Genomic DNA, 26378 nt, shown 5'->3' on the forward strand with positions numbered 1-26378 from the left:
AAGTTAAGAGTTAAGAGATGGACTTCTCCAAATTGCGCATCACAGAATGAAATATACTACAAAAAGTGGCAACGCAACAGCATACAATTAAACGAAGCATACCTACCAATGTTTTATCAGGCATACAAACAAATAGTAAAAATGTTTTCACGTTGTAAGGTAGGAAGGGGGATTCTGGAACAATTGCTTAGTCTTAACTGCATGCCTTAACACAAGTTAAAAGCTTTAATTGCATATTGTCAGGTTCTGCTGGGGCTGTTCTGTGAGATTAATGAGATTTAGTATGATAAGTTTTGATTTCTGTAACCAACTTATTTTCCCATTGAAGAGACTTTGTAGTTTGCTACGCGTGGTTGCTAACTAACATTACTGTGGACTCATTTTCAATGCTGGCTGTCTCCCAATATTGCAACCAATACCACTACTGGCAAAGGCCCATTTCACCTGCCCAACTTCACCTGCTTACAAATTGCACATCTGAAAAAAATAGAAATTAAACTCTTCCAGAACTAGACTAACCACACACATGAAGCTCAATGAACAGTGGTAAATGCCAACCTGGTGGTCATACTTACAAATGTTCACAAGCAAAAAGCCCAACTCAAGAGCAGTTTCTGGTCAGGCTAGTTGCCTCAAATATTGGTACATGCCAACCTGGTGTTCATATTTAGAAATTGTCTCAAGCAAAGAGTCCAAATCTAGAGCAGTTTTTGTGAAACTAGATTAAGTGTTTGCTGGGAACCCCAAACAGACTGATACCCATGGAACATAAGACTAGACATTATAAAAATGAAGGCAGTAAAAGCAGCAAACACCAGGTCTCACATTAACATACCAACTTTTAAAGGTCCTTTAAGCCATTGCCATATTCACACCTTAACTTCTGACTTAGACGGAATGGGGTCATTTAATTTAAACCTCAAGTAGTTTATAAATAAAATGTTAAATAAGCAGACAACTGAATACTGGACCAAAGCAAAATGAAAGCTTTCTGAAACGTTTCAAATGCTATATTGATTAGTCTTTACAGAAGATCAGTACTTCAACAAATCCATAGTTCGTGCACCTGGCATTCATCTGGCATGGGAAATAGCCCATTAAGGCAGATTTCCCCCCACAGAAACCGGTTAAACATCCAAATAGGACGACAGTAAAAAGAAGCAGAGGTGGTGATCGTTTTAGCTGTTATATATCGTTTTAACAGATACAATAATGGGCTAGACTTGTTTGGAATGTTAAATTTGAGGATACTGAATAGTAAATTACATTGTATGCACACCATGTTGTATATACCTTCAAACTGACAGAAGGTCAAAACAAAAGGGTCCCAACTACACATTTGGTGTCACCATCCTCTGCTGGTTGATCCCTTCAAATTTAAACTGTTAGGTCTCCCTACTTGAATGCACAGAGATACAAGTTATTGTGTCCCAGTCGACTCCAAATATAGTTCTAGAAAAATAGATTAGGGACAAGGATGCAAGATAAAATATGGGCATCCATACCCATCACATAATAGCGAAAATTCATGCATGAAGGTCTGCAGTGCTGGTACTTTTTGTGAAAGGGTATTCTAAAATAAAAATATGTGCTAAACATTTCTACAGGAGGTACACCACTTAATGCCTTTCACAAAATAGAATCATGAATACAGAAGCCTGCATAATCTCAAGAAACACCAGTCTACTGTTTTAGATCCACTCAAAATGTAAAAAACACAGGCAGGTCAGTCTGCTTTAAGAGAAAGAGCAGAGCACACATCTCACCGTAGCAATTTCAACTCCTGTGCAGCCTTCAAGATTATCTCATGCTGCCTCTGGCTGAGGACCATTGACCCCGCCATAGCCGACGACTGCTCAGGGTCCAGGTTCATCTCTGCCTCAGGTATTGCTGAAGTGTGCACAGCGGGGCCTGGTGGAGGTAGAGGTGGTAGTGGAGGAAGTGGATCCAGGCGATCATCTAGAAATCGATCTCTGGCTTCTGGTGGATACCATCTCTCCCCCAACCGGTCTTTGTCCCAGGGCCTCTCTGGTGGGTAATCTTGATTTTTCTTATCTTGCCAGGGTCTATCAGAAAACTCTCGCACCCTCAGATCCCTTTCATGGCGGTCTCTTTCATACAATATGTCTCTACCCTCTCTCCACCGATCTTCCCGGAATCGGTCCAAAGGTGGAAGGGGAGGGAGAGGTGATACAGATCTGATTGGTGAGCGGGATCGAAGAGGTGAAAGAGAACGAAGGGGTGGAAGCGGTGGCAGTGGTGGAAGAGGTGATAAAGGTCGGAGGGGAGACAGAGGCCTACGAGAGAGAGGCTGGTTGGGAGGATAATTCCCGTCATGTGGCATGAAGTCTCTGTCTCGAGATCCGGGGTAATCTCGATTTGGATTCTGATTGAATCTATCAAATGGTCTTTCAAACCTGTCCGAGTCCCGGCCCGACTCACGCTCTCTCTCCCTATCATCCCACCATGTATTTCTATCAAGGTCATGAGATGCAGATTGTGCAGGAGGACGAAGTGGCACTCTCTCGTCCCTGCTGTATGGATCAGGAGGCCCACGCTGGAAATGTGGATCTTTTTCTTTCCAATAGGGCTCTTTCTTCCAATCGTGCATCCCCTCCTGTGCTGATGGAAAGTCTCCTCTTCCTCGCTTATCTTCCACTCCTCTTTCTTCTCCAAGAAGCCATGGTGCTCTGGAAACTCTGGTGGCCTCATCACCACTTACAAGTCTGTTATCCAGTTCGTTTGACCGTGTCAAAGGAAGAATTTCCCTGGTGAGATCTGCTCTCTTGTCATGAGTACCATGCATCAAAGGGCTAATTTCATGAATCCCGGATTTCAAAGGGCTCCTGTCACGATTTCCAAGTCTCACAGGGCTTCTACCACGACTGCCTGTTCTCAAGGGGCTCCTACTTCGATTCCCTGGTCTCAGAGGGCTGCGGTCTCGTATTTCAGTTCTCATTAGGCCTCTGCCAAGACTGTTTTCTTGTTTCCGGTCACAGATGTCTGACCTTGCAATGCCCAAGCCAACAGTTGTCATTGGGCCCCTGTCCATGTTGTTGCCGCCAGACATTGGGCCCCTGTCCATGTTGCCGCCAGACATTGGGCCCCTGTCCATGTTGCCGCCAGACATTGGGCCCCTGTCCATGTTGCCGCCAGACATTGGGCCCCTGTTCATGTTGCCGCCAGACATTGGGCCCCTGTTCATGTTGCCGCCCATCATAGGCCCCCTCTCCATGCTGCCGCCCATCATAGGGCCCCTCTCCATGCTGCCGCCCATCATAGGGCCCCTCTCCATGCTGCCGCCCATCATAGGGCCCCTCTCCATGCTGCCGCCCATCATAGGGCCCCTCTCCATGCTGCCGCCCATCATAGGGCCCCTCTCCATGTTGCCCCCCATCATAGGGCCCCTCTCCATGTTGCCCCCCATCATAGGGCCCCTCTCCATGTTGCCCCCCATCATAGGGCCCCTCTCCATGTTGCCACCCCCCACAGGGCCCCTCTCCATGTTGCCGCCCCCCACAGGGCCCCTCTCCATGTTGCCGCCCCCCACAGGGCCCCTCTCCATGTTGCCGCCCACCACAGGGCCCCTCTCCATGTTGCCGCCCCCCACAGGGCCCCTCTCCATGTTGCCGCCCACCACAGGGCCCCTCTCCATGTTGCCGCCCACCACAGGGCCCTTGTCCATGTTGCCACCCACCACAGAGCGCCTGTCCACACTGCTGCCCACCATTGGGCCCTTGTTGATGCTTCCAGGGGCCTGACTCTTGTTCAAGTCACTGACTGCAGTGACTAGGCCCTTGCTCATACTACTGCTGCTTCCAAGGGTCAGGCTCTTGTTCATGTCACTGGGTGTAGTAGATGGGCCTTTGTTCATGCTGCTTCCAGGGGCAAGGCTATTCAACTCGCTGCCTATAGTGGATGGGCCCTTGCTCATACTAGTGCTGCTTATAGGGGCTAGGCTCTTCATGTCACAGTCTGTAGTGGATGGGCCCTTGCTCATGCTGCTGCTTACAGGGACCAGGTTCTTGTTCACGTCGCTCCCTGTAGTGAGCGCGCCCTTGTTGCTTACAGGAGCCAGGCTCTTGTTCATGTCACGCCCTACGGTGGTTGGGGTCGTGTTTAGGGAGCCCGCAGTCACTGGGCTCTTGCTCAACTGACTGCCTTTTAAGTTGCTTCCAGATAGGGATTTGTTGATATTACTGCCCGTCACCAGGCTCTTGTTCGCATTTTTGTCTGTACTAACTAAGCCCTTGTTGAAGTCTTTGGATGCAAGGGACGTGCCCTTATCTAAACTGCTCCCAATCGATGGAACATTGCTCGAATTACTACTCATATCCTGGCCCTTGACCACATCGCTGCAAGTTCCCAGGACCTTGTCCACATTTTTGCCTGACTGAACCAAATCCTTGCTCACATTGCTTGCTGCAATCGCTAGGTCCTTCTCTGAACTGCTGCCTGAAGTCAGTCCCTTATTAGAATTGCTTCCAGTGGCAAGGCCTCTATCCAATCCACCCTCAGTCACAATGCCCTTATTCAAATTGTTGGCTTCTGCAGAGTTTGGTCTTAAATTGCCCGCTGTGGACAGACCCTTGCTCGGGGCGCCGGCCCCTGATGTGGCCGGGCCCTTGCTCGGGGCGCCGCCACTCGCTGCGGCCGGTTCCTTGCTCGGGGCGCCGCCACTCGCTGCGGCCGGGCCCTTGCTCGGGGCGCCGCCACTCGCTGCGGCCGGGCCCTTGCTCGGGGCGCCGCCACTCGCTGCGGCCGGGCCCTTGCTCGGGGCGCCGCCACTCGCTGTGGCCGGGCCCTGGCTCGGAGCGCCAGCACCTATTGTGGCCGGGCCCTGGCTCGGAGCGCCACCTGTTGGGGTACACTTGGTTATGTTGCTGTGTGTTGTCTCAAATGCAAGGTCTAGTTTTGTACCCGGGTGACCCTTATCTAGATTGTTGCCAGTTTCTACGTCGTTTTTCAAAGTGCAGCTTTGGTCCTTGTCAAAACTGCCTCTTAGTTCTCTGTCCTTATCAACGCTGCCATCAGTAGCTTTGTTAAGACTGGCTTCTTGTTTTGTAGAGCGCTTTTCCAAGTTACTGTCAGCTTTCATAGACTTTTTGTCAAATATGCTGCCTGTTCTAGCAGGACCTTTGTCAAAATTCTGTTCAGATTTTTCTAAACCTTTTTTAGAAGAAACATTGCCAGGCGTGTCAGAAAACATATTTAACACACTGCCCGACTTGTCCAGCCCCTTGTCAACACTGCTACCAGGGTGGTCTGGGGTGGGAGGTTTGTCCAAAGCGCTGCCGGGCCGGTCGGGGGCAGGAGGCTTGTCCAAAGCGCTGCCGGGCCGGTCGGGGGCAGGAGGCTTGTCCAAAGCGCTGCCGGGCCGGTCGGGGGCAGGAGGCTTGTCCAAAGCGCTGCCGGGCCGGTCGGGGGCGGGAGGCTTGTCCAAAGTGCTGCCGGGCCGGTCGGGGGGCTTGTCCAAAGTGCTGCCGGGCCGGTCGGGGGCGGGGGACTTGTCCAAAATGCTGCCGGGCCGGTCGGGGGCGGGGGACTTGTCCAAAATGCTGCCGGGCCGGTCGGGGGCGGGGGACTTGTCCAAAATGCTGCCGGGCCGGTCGGGGGCGGGGGACTTGTCCAAAATGCTGCCGGGCCGGTCGGGGGCGGGGGACTTGTCCAAAATGCTGCCGGGCCGGTCGGGGGCGGTGGGCTTGTCAAAAATGCTGCCAGGCCGGTCGAGGGCAGGGGGCTTGTCAAAAATGCTGCCGGGCCGGTCGGGGACGGGAGGCTTGTCAAAAATGCTTCCGGGCCGGTCAGGGACGGGAGGCTTGTCAAAAATGCTGCCGGGCCGGTCGGGGACGGGAGGCTTGTCAAAAATGCTGCCGGGCCGGTCGGGGACGGGAGGCTTGTCAAAAATGCTGCCGGGCCGGTCGGGGGCGGGAGGCTTGTCAAAAATGCTGCCGGGCCGGTCGGGGGCAGGAGGCTTGTCAAAAATGCTGCCGGGCCGGTCGGGGGCAGGAGGCTTGTCAAAAATGCTGCTGTGAGGCTTGTCCAAAAGGCTGCCAGGCCGGTCAGGCTCCGGAGGCCGGTCCAAAAGGCTGCCAGGGGCCGGAGGCCGGTCCAAAAGGATGCCAGGGGCCGGAGGCCGGTCCAAAAGGATGCCAGGGGCCGGAGGCCGGTCCAAAAGGATGCCAGGGGCCGGAGGCCGGCCCAAAAGGCTGCCAGGGGCCGGAGGCCGGCCCAAAAGGCTGCCAGGGGCCGGAGGCCGGCCCAAAAGGCTGCCAGGTGCCGGGGGCCGGCCCATGGGCCTGTCCAAAAGGCTGCCAGGTGCCGGGGGCCGGCCCATGGGCCTGTCCAAAAGGCTGCCAGGGGCCGGGGGCCGGTCCATGGGCCTGTCCAAAAGGCTGCCAGGGGCCGGGGGCCGGCCCATGGGCCTGTCCAAAAGGCTGCCGGGCCGGTCCATGGGCCTGTCCAAAAGGCTGCCGGGCCGGTCCATGGGCCTGTCCAAAAGGCTGCCGGGCCGGTCCATGGGCCTGTCCAAAAGGCTGCCGGGCCGGTCCATGGGCCTGTCCAAAAGGCTGCCGGGCCGGTCCATGGGCCTGTCCAAAAGGCTGCCGGGCCGGTCCATGGGCCTGTCCAAAAGGCTGCCGGGCCGGTCCATGGGCCTGTCCAAAAGGCTGCCGGGCCGGTCCATGGGCCTGTCCAAAAGGCTGCCGGGCCGGTCCATGGGCCTGTCCAAAAGGCTGCCGGGTCGGTCCATGGGCCTGTCCAAAAGGCTGCCGGGCCGGTCAAAGCGGCTGCCGGGCCGGTCCATGGGCTTGTCAAAGCGGCTGCCGGGCCGGTCCACGGGCTTGTCAAAAAGACCGGCCGGGCGGTCCACGGGCTTGTCAAAAAGACCGGCCGGGCGGTCCATGGGCTTGTCAAAAAGACCGGCCGGGCGGTCCATGGGCTTGTCAAAAAGACCGGCCGGGCGGTCCATGGGCTTGTCAAAAAGACCGGCCGGGCGGTCCATGGGCTTGTCAAAAAGACCGGCCGGGCGGTCCATGGGCTTGTCAAAAAGGCCACCGGGCCTCTCCATGGGCTTGTCAAAAAGGCCACCGGGCCTCTCCATGGGCTTGTCAAAAAGGCCACCGGGCCTCTCCATGGGCTTGTCAAAAAGGCCACCGGGCCTCTCCATGGGCTTGTCAAAAAGGCCACCGGGCCTCTCCATGGGCTTGTCAAAAAGGCCACCGGGCCTCTCCATGGGCTTGTCAAAAAGGCCACCGGGCCTCTCCATGGGCTTGTCAAAAAGGCTGGCTGGCCGTGCTGCACCCATGTCAAAGTCCATGCCTTGTCTTTCAGGGCCCTTGTCAAAAATGTTTCCAGATCTGGGGCCAGAGTCCAAATGACTTCCTTGTCTTGAACGTCCACTTTCTATATTCAAAAGCGGTCTTACACGGCCTCTATCCAAATTGCTGGCTCTCTCTGGACTTCTGTCCCAATTAGGGCCCTGTGTTTCCCTGTCAAAGCCACCTTCTGGGCACATTGGGGCTCTATCTAAATTGCTTTCCAATCGCATGGGGCCTTTGTCAAAATTGCCTGGTCTCATGTGGCCCCTATCTAAATTACTGCCCTGTGACATTGGACCTTTGCCCCAATTGTTACCTGGTCTATTGGGAACTTGCCCCCAAGTGTTCCCTGATCTGAATGGGTCTTTTTCTACATTGCTGCCTGGTTTTAGTGTGCCCCTGTCAAAGCTACCAGTCTGTGATGGCTCTGTTCCCCAACTTTCTTCTGGTCCCCGATTCCAATCATCTGGCTGATTTGGGTCTTGTTCCCAATCACCTGGCTGATCCTGTCCTCCTTCCCAATCATCCGTTTGCATTGGTTCCTGATCCCAAGGACCCCTCGGGCCCTTGTCCCAGGCTCCCTCCGGACCCCTCGGGCCCTTGTCCCAGGCTCCCTCCGGCCCCCTCGGGCCCTGGTCCCAGGCCCCCTCCGGCCCCCTCGGGCCCTGGTCCCAGGCCCCCTCCGGCCCCCTCGGGCCCTGGTCCCAGGCCCCCTCCGGCCCCCTCCGGCCCTTGTCCCAAGCCCCCTCGGGCCCCTGGTCCCAAGCCCCCTCCGGCCCCCTCGGGCCCTTGTCCCAGGCCCCCTCCGGCCCTCTCGGGCCCTTGTCCCAGGCCCCCTCGGGCCCCTTGTCCCAGGCCCCCTCCGGCCCCCTCGGGCCCTTGTCCCAGGCCCCCTCCGGCCCCCTCGGGCCCTTGTCCCAGGAACCCTCCGGCCCCCTCGGGCCCTTGTCCCAGGCCCCCTCCGGCCCCCTCGGGCCCTTGTCCCAGGCCCCCTCCGGCCCCCTCGGGCCCTTGTCCCAGGCCCCCTCCGGCCCCCTCGGGCCCTTGTCCCAGGCCCCCTCCGGCCCCCTCGGGCCCTTGTCCCAGGCACCCTCCGGCCCCCTCGGGCCCTTGTCCCAGGCACCCTCCGGCCCCCTCGGGCCCTTGTCCCAGGCACCCTCCGGTCCCCCCCGGCCCTTGTCCCAGGCACCCTCCGGTCCCCCCCGGCCCTTGTCCCAGGCACCCTCCGGTCCCCCCCGGCCCTTGTCCCAGGCACCCTCCGGTCCCCCCGGGCCCTTGTCCCAGGCACCCTCCGGTCCCCCCGGGCCCTTGTCCCAGGCACCCTCCGGTCCCCCCGGGCCCTTGTCCCAGGCACCCTCCGGTCCCCTCGGGCCCTTGTCCCAGGCACCCTCCGGTCCCCTCGGGCCCTTGTCCCAGGCACCCTCCGGTCCCCTCGGGCCCTTGTCCCAGGCACCCTCCGGTCCCCTCGGGCCCTTGTCCCAGGCACCCTCCGGTCCCCTCGGGCCCTTGTCCCAGGCACCCTCCGGTCCCCTCGGGCCCTTGTCCCAGGCACCCTCCGGTCCCCTCGGGCCCTTGTCCCAGGCACCCTCCGGTCCCCTCGGGCCCTTGTCCCAGGCACCCTCCGGGCCACCTGGGCCCTTGTCCCAGGCACCCTCCGGTCCCCTCGGGCCCTTGTCCCAGGCACCCTCCGGTCCCCTCGGGCCCTTGTCCCAGGCACCCTCCGGTCCCCTCGGGCCCTTGTCCCAGGCACCCTCTGGTCCCCTCGGGCCCTTGTCCCAGGCACCCTCTGGTCCCCTCGGGCCCTTGTCCCAGGCACCCTCTGGTCCCCTCGGGCCCTTGTCCCAGGCACCCTCTGGTCCCCTCGGGCCCTGATCCCAGGCACCCTCTGGTCCCCTCGGGCCCTGATCCCAGGCACCATCCGGCCGCCTCGGGCCCTGATCCCAGGCACCATCCGGCCGCCTCGGGCCCTGATCCCAGGCACCATCCGGCCGCCTCGGGCCCTGATCCCAGGAACCATCCGGCCGCCTCGGGCCCTGATCCCAGGAACCATCCGGCCGCCTCGGGCCCTGATCCCAGGAACCATCCGGCCGCCTCGGGCCCTGATCCCAGGCACCAGCAGGTGGTGCTTGGCTCTTATCCCAGTTGCTAAATTGTCTTGTAGGGCCCTGGCTTTGTGTGTCTCTTTGAAGCAGCTTGGGATCAGCAGGTATGGATTTAGTTGCAGTTCCTATAGGTGGAGCTCCAGCTGCTCCTATAGAAGAAAACCCGGCTGTGTTAGCAGAAAAAGATTTCTGATTTGGAGCAAGAAACGGTGGAACTGCCTTGGGTACATTGTCCACATGTTCTGGGTTCTTGCCCCAACTTGGTACTCTAGGGATATCCAGTTCCATTTTTGTTTCCGATTGAGAGCTCTTTGAATCATCTCGTGATTGAAAAGGTGGGGGTTTGGTTGCAGAGTCTGGGCCTAAAAAGGGTGGGACTGGCCCAGGCGTATGAATGTCAGAGTATTCACCAGGATGATCTTGGGTTTCCATGGGTTCAGTTTGAAGGTCTTTTTCTACAGCGGTTTCAGGACCTCTCCACCATAAACTACCGGGTGTGAAAGAGGAGCGTTGTATGTTACTCGGCGGATTGCTGAATCGTGCTGACCACTGTTCTTGCATTGGTCCCCTAGATGGGGGGCCTGGTATAGTAGGAGGTGGGACATCAAAACGAGGTCCTCTGGAACCTGGAGCTTCAAACCTTCCCGGAGGATGTAAACTTGAAACAGGGGGTCCATCAAGCCTATAAAAGAGAAGAGTACTTTTAGAGACAAGAACCAATAGTTCAGGAAAATATCGTAATTTGAACATCTGTAGCCCTATGCAAAGTTAATTTTATAACCACCCAAAAAAGTGTACAAGTTAAACCTATTAAGTAACTGGTGTAGCCAATGCATTCAATGAACAGTCAAAATAACTTTTGCCCCATTCTATTTTTTATTCAAACAATTCAATTTCAGCACAGGATATCCATCGAGATTGTGGAAGCTCTACCTGTAACTCTTGTTCTCCAGGATGAGTCTTGCAAGGGTTCACACGGGCATGAATAGTCCCTTTGAGGCTGGTAATCCTCCGTAAACAGAAAGCAGTTCAATTTAAACTGCTAGTCTCCTCTATAACTCATTGGTAGCCTTTGGGTCATACTGCCCCAGCCAATGACTCCCAAGCTCCACCCTGGTGGCCTCCTTCAGATTTGGTAGCGCAAGTAAAGTGGCAGCATGAGCCAAGAAGAACCAGAGGGGACAACTGGAAAGTTTTCATGTGAATCCATGCAAGACACAGGAAAACAAGAGTTACAGGTAAGTAAATTGTTCCTTCTACAGCATGTTATCTTGCATGGATTGACATGCTTATGAACACGATTATAGAGCAGTAGATACACAAGCACAGCAGGTGGCAAGGATCAAAGAAGCAAAAGACTAAACAAAACAGGTTGCTTAGCACTCCTTGGCACTCATCCCTGGACACCCAGTCGACAGTAGAATTTTTTAAAGTGGGAAGACCTCCACGTAGCAGCCCTGTAGATGTCGAGCAGGGGGAACAAATGCTGTCGTTGCTGAGATGGCTCTGGTGGAATGGGTTCTCAGCTGGCCTGAAAGTGGTCTGTTGGCCAGACAACCATGCATGATACAGCCGGGGAGCAACCCGACAAGGCCTGTGTCCCACAGGTCCAAAATTGAGAAAAAAAGCTGACATTTCCAGAAAGTCTTTAGTGCATGCCACGTATAACTCGAGAGCACGAGGAACATCCAGCAAATGCAACGCCCTTTCAGCAGGCATAGACTGTCGCGTGAATAAAACTGGCAGAACCAAAGGCTCACTGAGATGAAAGTCCAAGGGATCCTTTACCATGAAGGTGGGATGAGTTTACAGCACCACCTTAATAGGATGAGATGACATGCATTACTTACCGTAATAGCATTTCTGATGATTGTATCTGCTTAGAATCACATGCTGTGCATAGAGGAGCGAGCAGTACCTGTAGTTGGAGGTGGGTTGTGAGAAGGAACCGCAGCGAAAAGATGTCTTAGTACTGCTTGCCCCACTTGAGAATCAGACCTAGAATGAGTTTCTAGGCAATAGTGTTTTGTAAAAGGTGTGTACAGAACTCGAGGTTGCCGCTTTGCAAACTGACTCTAGGGGGAACATTTGCAATGAATGCTATGGAAGCCCCAGTGCCCAGAGCAGTGTGTGCTCTAGGCTTGAAGGGCAGTTCTCTTACCAAGAGCGTAACAGTGTGATGCATTTGACAATCCACCTTGAGATAGCTGATTGAGAGACAGGATACCCTAGAAGCGATAGCCACTAGTAAGGCCGACTTATACATGGTCTTTTAGACTTGCTTTATCTATTGGCTCAAATGGAGACCCCATGAGCCTGGTTAAATCCACATTTAGATCACATCCGGGAGCTCTGTGAGAAATGGGAGGATACATTATTTTAACCCCTTCCATAAAGGCCTTAATCACAAATATCTTCCACCACGACACCTTTTGTTGTGATGTGGTGTACGCTGAAAGAGCAGCCAGATGAATCTTCAGGGAATTGAAGACCAACTCTGTGTCCAACAAATGGGTTCGGTATAGCACAATGTGTGTGGGTGAACAATCGTTGGGATTGACGCCCTTGGTATTACACCAGATAACTAAACGTTTCCATTTGCTGGCATAGCAATAACGGGTGTTAGGTTTCCGAGCTTCCCCGAGTATGCCCATGCACCTCTGAGGGAGATGTAGGTGTCCACACTATGGCCTCAGGAGCCAGGCTGCTAAGTTCAGAGTTTGTGGGCATGGGTGTAGTGTCTCTCACCCCCCCCTGTCCTGAGACATGTACGGGCAGGGTAGTTTTACTGGTGGGGAGAGGGATATTTCCATCGTCAGCGAAACAGGGTTGGCGGGCCCACATGGGGGCCACCAGTATCATGGTAACTTGTTCCTGGTGCATCTTGTGCACTATCTTGTTGAGAAGGGGAGTCGGGGTGTGGGGGGGCGTAGACAAATTTCCATGACCATGTTATCCAGAGACTGTTCCCCCTTGGAGCGGTTCTGGGGGTACCTGGAGGCGTAGTCTTGGCAGCCCCTGCACCTGGGGACTGTTGTGTATCCCTACAGTCTCCCCCCCCCCCCCCCACCAGCACTTATGTCTGCACTCACCATGCACTTGCCACCAACTGGCCGTTTTTATTTATCTTGTATTTTTATTATCCCATGTACTACACTTTTCCCCTCCACCTCCTCTGCACTTTCCTTTTCCCCCCCTTACCTTGCACTTGCGCAATTTGATGACACCTGGCCTAGTAGGATCGTTGTCTGTCTTCCCTCTGTTCCCCCTCCCTAGCCTCGCCTTGAAACACTTGTGTATAGGCCCGTTATAAATGCCATTTATCAATGGGCATTCTCCCGAGTTGCCAACAGGTCGATCTATGGTACACCCCATTCTGCAAAGACGTTGGACCCGATGTCTTTGTGCAGACGTCATTCGCATTCTATGGGCAGATGGAAATCTGGGCTGAGCACGTCTGCCAAAAGACAGAGTTCCCATGGAACATGTTGGGACAACAAACATCTTGTGTTTGAGAGCCCATATCCAAATGTTTTGGGACAGCTTGGATAGCCCTGGAGAGTGAGTGCCCCCCGTTTGTTCAGGTAATACATGGCTGTAGAATCAGTACTGTCTTCCCTTGTAGTTGCATCTGAAAAGCCTTTAATGCCTTGAACACTGCCAATAGCTCCATTAAGTTTATATGGTTGGACGCTACTTGTGGTGACCACACAATAGCCCACCCCACCCAACCCCAGTTAGAGAGGTGTCGTGAGAGTGGCTTCCACTGCAGGGGTGGTGAAGGTTTTCCCCTTCAGAAGGTTTTCCCTTGACCACCACTGCAGAGTGAGAATGAGGGCTGGCGAGACAACTACCAGATCTTCCCATTATCAGCTGGCCTGGCACCACTGGCTGTTGAGCCACTCTTGCATGAGACGCAGCCACGCGTGGGGAACAAAGTACAGGCATGACGGCATCATCCCTAGCAAACGCATGGCTTTGTGCACAGTCGCCTCCCGACTGGCTACATATTGAGGGATCTGAAAAGCAGGTCTGGATTACAGCCCTCAGAAATTATTTTACTCGACTAGGGATTGGACTGGATTTTTTCTTGGAGAATCCCAGACTGAACAGAAAGTCTACGGTCCTTTGGGCATTCAAAAAACATGTCGTACGAGTCCCCTGTTATGAGCCAGTCGTCGAGGTAAGAGTAAACCGGGACAGAGTCTGCGCAGCTGTGCTGCTACTGCCAGTAACTTGGTAAACACCCTTGGCGCCGAGGCGATGCCGAAGGGGAGTAATTTGAATTGGTAATGCTCGTCCTCCATCATGAACCTTAGATATTCCCTGTGCACTGGCAACACTGAAATATCAAAGTATGCATCTTTCATGTCCAATGTTACCATGTAACCCCGTTTCAACAGTAGGATCACCTCCTGTAGCGTTACCAAGTGAAACATTTGAGGTTTTATGAATTTGTTCGCTGGGTGCAGATCTAGCACAGGGTGCATGGTGAGGTCCTTTTTGGGTACAAGGAAGTACACTGAATAAATACCCTTGTTTACCTGAAGAATAGGGACGGCTTCTATGACGTCCTTTCCCAGCAGCGCTTCCACCTCTTTATTCAGGATATCCAGATGGTCCGGTGAGAGGCGTTGCGATTGCGGTGGTCTTAATTGTAGAGGTCAGGCGAATTCCTCGCAGTACCCGTGGGCAAACGTCTTTATGACTCACTGGTCGGAAGTTATCACCTTTCTGACTAGAGGCTGCGGCTACTCTAGGATTGGGCCGCTACCTCTGGCTTCGCCGCGTCGCCGACTCCTTGGTGGGTAGTATTCGGGGCTTCCTGATATTTGTCTAGCATTAAAGTTTCCCGTGCCATAGTAGTTTCGCCTTGCACGGGACTGCCCTCGAAAGGAGCGATGAGCATTACCTCCTCTCTGGGGGGTTGGGGGCGGGGGGGAAGGTCTGAGTAATTTCTTGCAGGGATTTAAGAGTCTCATGCTCTTTTTTGGTTGTTTCTAGGGCTTCATCGACCACCTTTCCGAAGAAGTTAGTTTCTGCAATGGGTTTATTGATGCGAGCGGCCTGTGTCTCAGGCTTAAACCCTGAGGTACGAAGTCAAGCGTGCCTTTTAAGTAAGGTTCCCTGGGCCAGAGACCTGCCTGCTGTTTCAGCCGTGTCCAGAGTGTTCTTTATCACATTCTGGTTCACTGGCCTGCCTTCAGCCACAATAGTGAGAAGCTTGGACCTGATGGGTTCTGGGACCTCCTGGAGACCTTCCTGTACTAGGTTCCATTGAGCGTCAGCATAACTCGCCAGCAGCATAGTGTTATTCGCTAAACGTGTGGTATACGCGGCAGCTGAGGTAACCCGCTTACCCAAGGCATATAACCTCATGAATTCTCCATCTGGAGGTGCCTCCCCCATAGAAAGGGGTATCCCAGCCAGTTTCCGGGTGGTAGTCACTACCAGAGAATCGGGGGTGGCGTGCCCTTTAATGTAGAGGGTCCGAAGGAGCTGGCCGAAATATTCTACTCTTGGGTTCACTGCCCGGGTTTGAGCTGGTGACAGCAGGGAGGGAGCCAATCTTCTCTTAATAGAATTAAGGAGGGTAATGGCCCGGCTAGATGGGGGGGTTTCTCCTTAAGGTCTTCTACAAAGACCTGCTCAGGTACCGCCTCCTGAGTAGTGATTTGAAAGTGATCTGCTGCCTTCCTTAACATGGCCGTGAAGGCCATTTGGTAGTCTACAGGTGAGGCCTGGCGAGCCGGGGTGGACGGAGGAGAATCCAGGCACAGAACATCAGTGTCCTGATCTTGTAGGGGGGAGAGTCCATGGGTCCATCCCCACTTGGTGTGCTTCTTCACAATTGTCCGTGGCATCTGCCTGGTCCTCATTGTAGAGCTGCAGGAAGGAAGGTTCCTCATCTTCACTTTAAATGTCCTAATAAGTATCCATTTGAAGGTAGTCTTCATGATGGACGGGGACTGAGGGCTGATCCTCTTAATTGTGAAGCAGATTTAAGATTAGCTTCTCAATGAGATTTTTTCAGGGAAGGATGTTCAGAAAAATAAATAATTTTCTCAAGACGATCCATGCACCCTACAAATTTCTCCCTAGTCCACTTAGAGGAACTAGAAGGGCATATGGGTGGAAAAACATTGTCTTCCGCCGCTTGACACCGAAATGTGTCACTCAGGATTTTGGAAGGAGGCTCTTGGACTGTCCTTGTAGTTATCTTAGTATCAGGGCACCATGGCGGATCCATAGATTTGTCCGCAGCCTGCCCCATGTTTTGATGGAATAGGAAGAAGCCCAACCACCCAGTAATTCTAGCGATATTCTGTTCGATTTCTGTCGAATCGGTGTGAGATAGTGGTTCCGAAGGTCTATCGGTAGATTTACCGCCTACCGCGACGTTGGGAGGGCCTATCGGTAGGTTTTTCACCTTGAGGCCTAGTCGTATTGGGTCTACCGGGCCTTTCGGGACCGTCAGTGTCGAAATTCCCCGCTTCGACGTGTAAACTTCAGTTAGGGGTAGCGCCCTGGTTTATTTTGGGATGGCCTGTCAAATGCTCCTGCGGACGCGGGGAAGGCTTTGGATCTGAACGATCCGTGGAATCCGCTGAAATCTTGGACCGCCCTGCTGGCGCTTTCAACTTTGACGTACCTGACGAAATAGGTAGAGGGGTTATGTGTTTAGTGTAATGTCTTTGTACGCCCGTCACCGTGATTTGTCCCTGAAGTGAGACCAGAGTCAGGCCTTGAAGGGTCAGGGACGGGCATGGCGGACCTAGACGTGTCCGCCTCGAGGCCCGTCATATACGCAACAGTTGTTGGGTCATCGGAGGTGTCCCAGTCACTTTCGGCGGGTGTGGTGGTGGGGGAAAGGGGATCCGCCCGCGACATACCGTACGCAGCCCACCGCTTTACACGGTGCTCCTTAAGGCCCAAGGAGTTTACAAGCCGCACACCGCTTCTCGACGTGATCCAAGGGGAGACAGGAGTTGCACGTCCCGTGCTCGTCCTTCCACAGGTATCTGACCCAACACTTAGGGAGGAACCTAAAACGAGCCTTTCCATAGCAAAAGGGAAAGATGACCAGAAAGAGGAAAGACATTACCGGAAATATGGCCACCCCAACACAACTCTCCCTACTGCAAAAGACGGCCAGAGGGCCCGGCCACGTGGATGCTTCAGCCGCCGGATCCCAGGCGTCTAAATCCACCGCCATAGACAAGTCACCCGTAGTCTTGGTCAAAGTTGTTCTTGCCATCGATATATTTTAAGAGGGAATAACCGACAAGTCGGTTTAGGATAAACAATGTCTTATGTAAGAGTTCCGCTATATGGCTACCAGTTATCTGGCGGAAAAAACACTCTGAGGGACCTTGGCGTGTGAGGGATTTTGGGTACACTACACGTCACGATAGGGATAGTGTTACAAACACACCTTTGCCGACGTCCCCTTTCTGTCCCGAAAGACAAGATGCAATAATCTGCGGTTACCACTGGATGTTGGACCATATGCACAGCATGTGATTCTATGCAGATTAACAGGCATCAGAACTGTTATTTATATCGCGCTCGTACACAAGTGTTTCACAGCGCAACCGAGCAAAGGGAGGGGAACATGGGAAAATAAAAACTACCTTACTAGCCCCAGTGACATTGAGAACACGCAAGTGCATGGGAGAGGGGAAAAGGGGAAGTGCATGGAAGGGGCAGAGGTCGAAAGTGCGGAGCAGAGGAGAACAGAATAAATAAATAGGTAGAATAAATAAGGCGATAAAACAGTGGTAGTGCTTCCAACAAGTGCTAGATTAAGCAGATAGGGTATTGTCTGTTAAGTGCAGAAGAGATTGGTGGTGGACTATATGGGTACTGATGCAGCTCGCAATGAGAGGGGGAGGCACAGAGGCAGTGCAGGGGGCTGGCAGCGTGAGCAGGTAACTTGGCCCGAAGGACAGAAGGAGGTCAGGTGCATGGTGCCGAAAGAAAACAGATCAGCAGCGGAGAAGAGGGGCAAAGGCAGAAACGAAGAGGAAGGTCTTGAGGTGCTTCCGGGACCAGCTATGATTCTCCAAGTTTCAAGGTGGCAGGTCAAAAGGGAGGCCCCAGCCGAAGACAGATCTATCCCCAGCTTGTTTCTTTGAAAAACGGCTGACACCAATTTTGAATGGCGATTAGGCAATCAGAGATGAGGCAAGGAGAAGGGGTGGCTGAAGAAAGCCTGAAAATGAGTTGGGCATCAGCATAGCGCTGGAAATTAGAGCAAAGAATGGAAATGCAGTAGGCAAGGGTTGCCATGTATTGGTTGAAAAGCTAGGGCGAAAGGTTAGACCTCTGGAAACACCACAGGTAGAGAGGGAGATGGAAGATAGGAAGGACCCAAGTTGTACCCGAGCGGGTCGATGAGAGGAAAGGTGTCAGGTTTCCTTCTCTTATTCAAGTTTCCTTTTTATTATTATCCTTTTCAGATTAGCTTTGTGTGGGTGGGAAGTTTTCCATTATAGTTGGTTAGGCCTTAACTTGTTGATTCAGAATCCTGGTTCTGATCCATACATCTCAGGGGGATTGTCGGGGGTTCAGCAGCTTCCGCGGATACAGGACCTCTCAGCCTGACAGAATGAAAGGCCAATAATTTAGTCCGCCCGAGCTGTCATGAACCCCGACGAATCCATGGAGATGTTAGGATCTTTGATTAGGGAGTTACGGGAGGAGTTGAAAATTTCTCGGGAAGAAAATGCCTTACTTAGTCAAAAGGTAGATGACTTAAGTGTTAAAGTTACACAAATTCAACAGAGGGGAGAAAGGAGAGAGGATGAGGTTTCAGGGGGCGCAGGTTCTCCACCTGAGTTAGAAAGAGAAGATCAGTTACCACACATACAACGGGCGCCTTCAGTGGCAGAAGGGGTAAGGAGTATAATTATGCCAGTTCCTTTGGCGCCCCCAGAACGTTATCATGGGGATTCCAAGAAATTTAGGGTGTTCTTAACACAATGTGAATTACATTTTATGAGTAGACCAGAATTATTTCCATTGGATGCTTCTAAGATAACATTTATGTTGTCATATCTTTCTGGGGAGGCATCTGCTTGGGCTGGGTTGTTGGTGAGTCAAAAGAGTGCAGTTTTAGAAAATTATACCAGTTTTTTTTAGAGATATTCCGAAAAATGTTTGATAGAAGACAGTTATCTCTGGAAGTAGATGGTGAACTTTTAGAATTAAAACAAGGTAATAGAGACTTGATTGCTTATATAACACAATTTAAGTCCCTTGTGTTAGAAAGCAAGTGGCCCGAGGTTAAACAGGCCTCGTTTTATCGAGGCCTTAGAGATGAGTTAAAGGATGCTTTGTCTGGAGTAGTAGAACGCCCTCCTACTTGTGAAGGTCTGATTGATTTGGTTATTCAATTGGACTTCCGTTTGTGTGAAAGGAAGGCAGAGAGACGTCATGGTCAGAGTGATGTAAAGTCTATACTTAGAGTAGATAGACCTAAAATAGAGAGTAAACCCAAAGGGAATAATTCATCTCCAAGAATCAGAGGCCCGTTAACAGTGGAGGAAAAGACTAGGATCTGTGTTTATACTGTGGAAGAGGTGGGCACTTTTTAGGAAACTGTCCTTACACTCCCAAGAAGACTTCTTCCTCAGCAGTCAAGGTACAACAGATCTCTAATACGGTGCAGACAGCGGTTCCTCATATAACCATAAATGTATCCTTATTTTTTGATTTGGAGTGTAAGGGAAATGGTCCTGTAATGATTGACTCGGGTGCGACTGGGAATTTCATGGATTGGGGTCTGGCCAAATCGTTGGGAATTCCAATTATTCTGAAGGAGGTTGTAGAGCAGGCTAGGGCTGTTGATGGTACATGTTTATCTTCTGGTCCTATTACTCATAGAACTGGTTCTTTAACTTTGGAGTTATCAGGAGGTCACAAAGAGATAATTTCGTTTGAGTTAATTGATGCCCCTTTGTTGAAGATTATCTTGGGCATGCCTTGGCTTACTCTCCATGATCCCCTAATTGATTGGAGTGCTAGGACAATTGACATGCAATCCGATTTTTGTAAAGAGAATTGCTTTTCAGCAAGTCTCTTAGAGGAAGAGGTAAAACAAAGTAATTCCGTGTCTAGTTTTCTGGCTGAGACTGGAATTGGAGGTCATGATGTGGGAGCTGTAGTGGGTCAACTTCCCCAGTGTTACAAAGATTTCTGGGACGTATTTGATGAGAAAGTGGCAGGAGAATTACCACCCCATAGATCCTTTGATTGTAAAATTGAACTGGAGCCAGGAACAATTTTGCCTAGTAGTAGGGTATATGCTCTTACTGAGAAAGAGAATGCTTATTTAAAAGAATATTTGTCAGAAAATTTGGCCAAAGGATTTATTCGTCATTCTAAGTCACCTGCGGCCTCTCCTTTATTTTTGTACCAAAACCGGATGGCTCGCTTAGAACTTGCATAGATTATCGAGCAGTTAACAAAGTCACTATTAAGAACCGGTATCCTCTTCCTCTCATCTCAGAAATGCTTAATCAAATACAAGGAGCAAATATTTTCTCAAAATTAGATCTGAGAGGAGCTTACCATCTTGTACGTGTGCAGGAAGGGGACGAATGGAAGACAGCGTTTAAGACCAGATTTGGGCTGTTTGAATATCAAGTTATGCCATTCGGTCTATGTAATGCTCCAGCGGCTTTCCAATTTTTCATTGATGAGGTTTTTAGAGAATACTTGGATATTTTTGTTGTCGTTTATATCGATGATATTTTGATTTTCTCTTCTGACCTAGATCAACATCAGAAACATGTGCGCTTGGTGTTACAAAAGTTGCGAGAAAATCATTTGTTTGCCAAATTGGAAAAAAGTCAATTCCATACCGATTCTGTGGAGTTTTTAGGTTTTATAATTTCACCTAAGGGTTTAGAAATGAATCCTAAAAAAGTGCAAGCCGTTCTTGAATGGCCCCCTCCAACTAAGGTTAAGGAAATACAAAGTTTCTTAGGATTTGCCAATTTTTATAGGAGATTTATAGAAGGTTTTTCTCGGCTGGTTGCTCCTATAACGAGGCTTTTGAAAAAAGGAGTGAAATTTGACTGGGACCTTGAAGCAGAAAAGGCTTTTCAAGAGTTAAAACAAAGATTTACTTCTAGTCCAATTCTAATTCATCCAGATCTTTCCAAACTTTTTTTTTGGAGGTGGACGCTTCAAATTTAGCGTTGGGGGCGGTGCTTTCTCAAAGGAATGAAACTACTGGTCAAATACATCCAGTTGCATTCTTTTCTAGAAAGTTTTCTGCTGCTGAAGTGAACTACACAATTGCTGATCGGGAACTGTTAGCAATAAAGTCCGCTTTTGAAGAATGGAGACATTTTCTTAAAGGAGCAAGACATACAGTAACGGTCCTTACTGATCATCGAAATTTATTGTTTTTAAAATCTGCCAGAACTTTGTCTCCACGCCAACTTCGTTGGTCTTTGTTCTTTGCAGATTATGATTTCATTGTGACTTTTAAACCCGGAAGTCAAAACAAAAAAGCTGATGCGTTATCTCGCCAATTTCCTGGAAGTGAAGACAAAGAGATTATAGAACCAGAACCTATAATTGCTCCAGAACGTTTTTTGTTAGCTGGAGCCATTAAAGAAATTGATTTTTTGAATGAAGTTCGTCAAAATATGTCCTTGCAGAAGATGGAGGAGTGGGTGAGACTGGATCCAGCTAGAAAGTTGAAAGACAATCTTCCTTTTTTTGATAACAAGCTTTATGTACCTACTGATGAGTTGAGAGAAAAGGTTGAGAGAAATTGTCATGAATCCATTTTAGCAGGACATCCTGGGTTCAGAAAAACTCTGGAACTGGTTCGAAGGAATTTTTGGTGGGAAAAAATTCGTCAAGACACCTTGAATTTTGTTAAAACTTGTGTAGTCTGTGCACAAGAGAAAAGACAAGTTGGGAAGCCGCATGGTTTATTGGAGCCATTACCTGTTCCTCCTCGTCCTTGGCACACAATTTCTATGGATTTCATAGTTGATCTCCCTCAAGATAAGGGTTGTACTACCATTCTTGTTGTGGTCGATCTTCTTACTAAAGAAGCACATTTTTTACCAATAGAGGGAGAGGTTACCGCGGAAAAACTGGCTCATAGTTTTTTGCAAGGTGTAGTTAGACTACATGGACTCCCAAGTCAAGTTATCTCTGACAGGGGATCTCAATTTATTTCAAAATTCTGGAGGGCCTTCTGTAAGAAACTTGGAGTGGAAGTTAGTTTGACTTCTGGGTATCATCCGGAAAGTAATGGACAAGTGGAGAGAGTAAATCAAGAATTGGAGAAGTTTTTAAGGTGTTATTTACAAGCTAGAGAGGAATGGGTGATTTGGTGTGGTTGGCAGAATTCTCTTACAACAATTGTGGAAAAGATGCTACTTCTATGTCCCCTTTCTTGTTGGGTCGTGGGTTTCATCCTCGTTTTCTGAGTTTTGAGGTGTTGGAGGAAGATTCAGGGAATCCTAGAGTGGAAGATCGTTTGTTGATAATGAAAAATAACTTGGATAGAGCAAAAAAGGTTCTGGGAGAAAATAAGTTGAAATATAAGAGATATGCCGATTTGAGAAGAAAAACTGGACCTGAATATAAGGTGGGAGACTTAGTTTGGCTTTCTACCCGATACCTGAAAATTAAGGGGAAGAATAAGTTCAGTCCAAGATTTGTGGGCCCTTTTGAGGTAGAGAAAATCATCAACCCTGTGGCAGTACGATTGAAATTACCCAAGCAGTTGAAGGTACATCCTACTTTTCATGTTAGTCTTTTAAAACCAGTTTGTTCAGGAACTAGATTCAGAACACCACCTTCCCCTGTGATTTTGGAGGATTCATCTGAGGAATTTGTGGTTAAATAAATTTTGGATTCTAGGAAAGTGAGGGGAAGGTTGCAGTATTTGATTGATTGGGAGGGATATGGACCGGAGGAACGATCTTGGGAAGATTCAGTTGATGTACATGCCCCCCGTTTAGTGGCTAAGTTTCATGCTAAAAACCCACACAAGATAGGCCCAGAGACTGGGCATTAGGAGGGGGGTACTGTCAGGTTTCCTTCTCTTATTCAAGTTTCCTTTTTATTATTATCCTTTTCAGATTAGCTTTGTGTGGGTGGGAAGTTTTCCATTATAGTTGGTTAGGCCTTAACTTGTTGATTCAGAATCCTGGTTCTGACCCAAGGCAAGATGGAGCCTCACAGTGACAGCTCTGATTGGCTAGAAGACAATGCTGAACAACAATGAACATTCTAAACTGTCACTCTGTGCCTTTCATCATCAAAACCCCACCTGAGAGGACGTGTTCAGTGGCTGCTCCTGCTTTAGTATTGGGCCTGGTTGATTTTATCCTTCAGATCTCAGCAGTTGAGCGGCTACTTTCTTGGGGGTTCAGGAGAAGTCTTCAGCTGGCAGGAATTCGTTTTGAAGATAGGAAAAGCAGGAAATCTTTGTGAATTCGCTCAGGAGATAAGTGACTTTATTTCTACTGTAAATCTGTTCATCTTAATAACAGTCTCCTTGAAAATTCGTTAAAAGTAGTGTTTCTACTAAAACTATTGAACTATCGGAGTGCGCTTGTGTTTCCAGTGCCGTGTTCCTTAGCGCGAGATTTTGACAGTCGCGTGCGTATTCAAGTGAGCGCGTGCTTTCTAGCGTGTGTATTCCGAGCGCGAGTAGAGGTTGGTCTCGTGCCATTTTAAACGCGCGTGTGTTTTATTGCGCGGGTGATCCTTTGCGCGAAAAGCTATACGCTGCGTGAGAACTACAAAGCGCGTGTGAAATACAAAGCGCGTGTGAAATACAAAGCGCGTGTGAAATACAAAGCGCGTGTGATTTTTAGCGCGAGTGTACGAAGCGCGTGTGAAATACAAAGCGCGTGTGATTTTTAGCGCGGGTGTACAAAGCGCGTGTGAAATACAAAGCGCGTGTGATTTTTAGCGCGGGGGTACAAAGCGCGAGAATCTGTTTGTCGCGTGCCATGTGAGTGCGCGTGTGTTTTTTCCATCGTGAGTGATTTTGCGCGTGAGAATCACTTCGTTGCGTTTGAACTCAATAGCGCGGGTGTTCTTATTTCGCGTGTCTCGCAGGAGAACATTATTGCGCGTGTGGACTATTGCGCATGTGAATTATTGCGCGTGTGGATTTTTTGCGCGTGTGGATTATTTTTGATCGCGCGTCTTCATCCGTTTGCGCGTGTTCTTCAACCAGGAAGATTTCTATGTGAAGTTCATCGATAATTTTAATGGAAATAACCTGCGTGTGCAGTTAGCACGTGTTTCCTCTTTCTTCAAGGATTCAAAGACTCAAGATAATTTGGGAATTTCAAGTATCGCAAGTAAGAGAGATTTTCAGCTTCTTATCCGCTTCTCTAAGAAATTTCAAGAGAAGAACCAGGTAGGATTCTCAATTATTAGTTAAGGATTAATGACTTCCCATTCATAAGGTTAAGTAAGTGAATTAAGGAAGTGTATATGTTATTCTTTATCCTCTGCAGGTTCAGCACTGATTAGCCTTGACGCAGTCTGCCTGGTGTTTTGTTGTCCCATTCCCCCTTTCCCTTTGGGGTGTAGTTTACAGAGCTGTATTGAAAACTAGTTCTGGGAAATACATCTCAGGGGGATTGTCGGGGGTTCAGCAGCTTCCGCGGATACAGGACCTCTCAGCCTGACAAAAGGTCAGCCAGGCCAGATCAGTGATACCCAGGTTGTCATGGAGACGGTTGAGCAGGATGGTATGGTTGACGGTCGAAAGCAGGAGAGATCAAGTAGGATGAGGACAGAGGAAATGTTAGAGTCATGGTTGGAGAGCAGCTCTCACGGTTGTTCAGGAGAGCAGATTCCATTCTTCTGGCAGCTCTGAAGCCAGATTGGTCATCATCATGGAGAGCACCAACAGAATCGGAATGAAGGTTAAGCTGAGAGATTTGCCCAAAAAGGGAGCAATGGAATTTGGGCGGTAGTTAACCATACAAGAAGGATCAGCTGTGGGTTTCTTAATGAGAGGATTCACAAGTGAGAGCTTCAAAAGCTGAGGGGAACAATCCAGCGGCAAATGAGGTTGCCGATATCGCCAAGGGCCGGATCTAGGGTATCGATGTGGTCCTTAATGGTTTGAGGAACAGGGATGGCCCCGTTTTGATAAAGCTTCCATGGGTCGGACTTGTCTAGCAGCCTCATCAGGGGAGGAAAGGAAGAGGGTGTGGGAAGCGGAAGGAGGGTCAGCAGGCGGGGAGTGGAGGAGAGGATGGACAAGTTGTCCAGGGTTTTAGAGATAAAGTGAGAGGCAAGGGCATTGCGCAAAGAGCCTGGGAGGCGAGAGCAGGGGTGGAGACTGCAGCTGGATTGGCCATGGAAGGAAGTTACTTGCCTGGAACTGTTTTCCAGCATGGGTCTGGCATGGATTCACAGGCTTCTTGAATATTCCCAGTCAGGCCGGGAAGCCTTAGTAAAAGAGAAAACCGTTTCACTTACTGCCTTTCTTCTATAACCCAATCACTGGGCTCTGGGTCATACTGCCCCCAGCGAATGACTGCCCTCTTCCCAAGCACCCCCTCTGGCAGCCATCTTCATTTTTGGTAGCGCGTTAAGTGGCAGTATGACCAAGAGCCGCGTAGGGGCAGGAGGGAGGATTTGCATGTGAATCCATGCCAGACCCGTGCTGGAGAACAGTTCCAGGCAAGTGACTTGTCCCTTCTCCAGCATGGGGTCTGGCATGGATTCACATGCTCATGAATCAAGAATACATAGCAGTACATACATAACCACAGGCGGTGGCAAAGCTCAACGGAAGCAATTACTCTTACCTCCTCACCAGGCTCACCTTCCTCTCTGGAATCAATGTCTACGCAGTAGAATTTCGTGAAGGTGTGTCTAGAACTCCATGTAGCAGCCCTACTGATGTCCAGCAGGGGCACACCGGACAGGAACGCCGCCGTCGCATCGAACACTCTAGTAGAATGGGCTTGGACGGCCAGGCAGCAGTCGGTTTGCCAACCGGTGACAATGAGTGATGCAGCCAGAGAGCCACCTGGAGATGGAAGCCTTGGACAGCACCAAAGTTCACAAAAACCAGAGATGTCTTCTGGAAACTCTACAAGCGGGCCACAGAACTTCAGAGCACGCCCCACACCCAGCGAGTGCTAAGTCCTTTCAGCCTGCGACAAAGGCATCGGAAAAAACACAGGCAACACCAAAGGTTCATTGAGCTAGAATTCCGACGGAACCTTGAGCATGAAGGCAGGGTGCGTCCGCAGCACCAACCATGGTATCGTGGAAAGACAGTTAAGGCCGCTTGCAGGACAGAGCCTGGATCTCACCTACTCTCCTGGCAGAGGTGACAGCCACAAGCAAAGCAGTCTTCCACGAAAGCTACGAGAGGCTTGATGTATAGGCTTGAATGCCCCCCGGCCCCCATGATCCTCGTCAGAACCACGTTGAGTTCCCACGCTGGGGCAGGCACCTTCACTAGCAGGATCAAAATAGTCTCTTAAGGAACTCCTTGACTAGACTGACCAAAGAAGACCGTCCCCGAGACCTAGAGTAGCGGGAGATAGCCGCCAGATGCACTTAGATGGAGACGTATGCCAGCCCCGCTTTAGCCAAAGATTGAAGAATCTGAGGGGCCCAAGCCCTCAAAGTGTTGATCTTCTGCGACAGGCACCAAGCCACGAACCACTTCCACTTGTGTCTGTAGCACTTAAGCGTTGACGATGCTCTGGCCCTGGCAAGGGCCTCCCTGCAGTCTGCCAGCAGCTTGTACCCAGCGAAATCTAAGGCTGCAAAGCCAGGCCTTGAGGTTCAGCGATCCTGGGCTGTGGTGCAGGATTGCTCCGCAACCACTGGCAGATTGACTGGCTGAGAAAGTTCAGGTACCAAATCTGTCTATGCCATGCCAGGGCAACAAGGACCATCTTGCACCAGCACCGTTTGAGTTGTTCGA

General features: G+C 50.9%; 1 protein-coding gene across 7 annotated transcripts in view; it reads right to left on the reverse strand.

Moving 5' to 3' along the window:
• YLPM1 (YLP motif containing 1) overlaps positions 1 to 26378 on the reverse strand; it is a 1127325-nt gene that overhangs the window by 1053916 nt on the left and 47031 nt on the right. For all 7 annotated transcript variants that reach the window (XR_011283753.1, XR_011283754.1, XR_011283752.1 and 4 more), the window contains exon 5: positions 1767 to 10103. Coding sequence is in view for 4 of the 7 variants with exons in the window: in XM_069637605.1 (XP_069493706.1) it covers positions 1767 to 10103 (8337 nt within the window). In the remaining 3 variants the exon portion in view is untranslated. The remainder of the gene's footprint in view (positions 1 to 1766; positions 10104 to 26378) is intronic.

This window comes from Ambystoma mexicanum, chromosome 14 (genome assembly GCF_040938575.1).
Source record: "Ambystoma mexicanum isolate Mex_15411 chromosome 14, UKY_AmexF1_1, whole genome shotgun sequence".
NCBI classification, from domain to species: Eukaryota; Metazoa; Chordata; class Amphibia; order Caudata; family Ambystomatidae; genus Ambystoma; species Ambystoma mexicanum.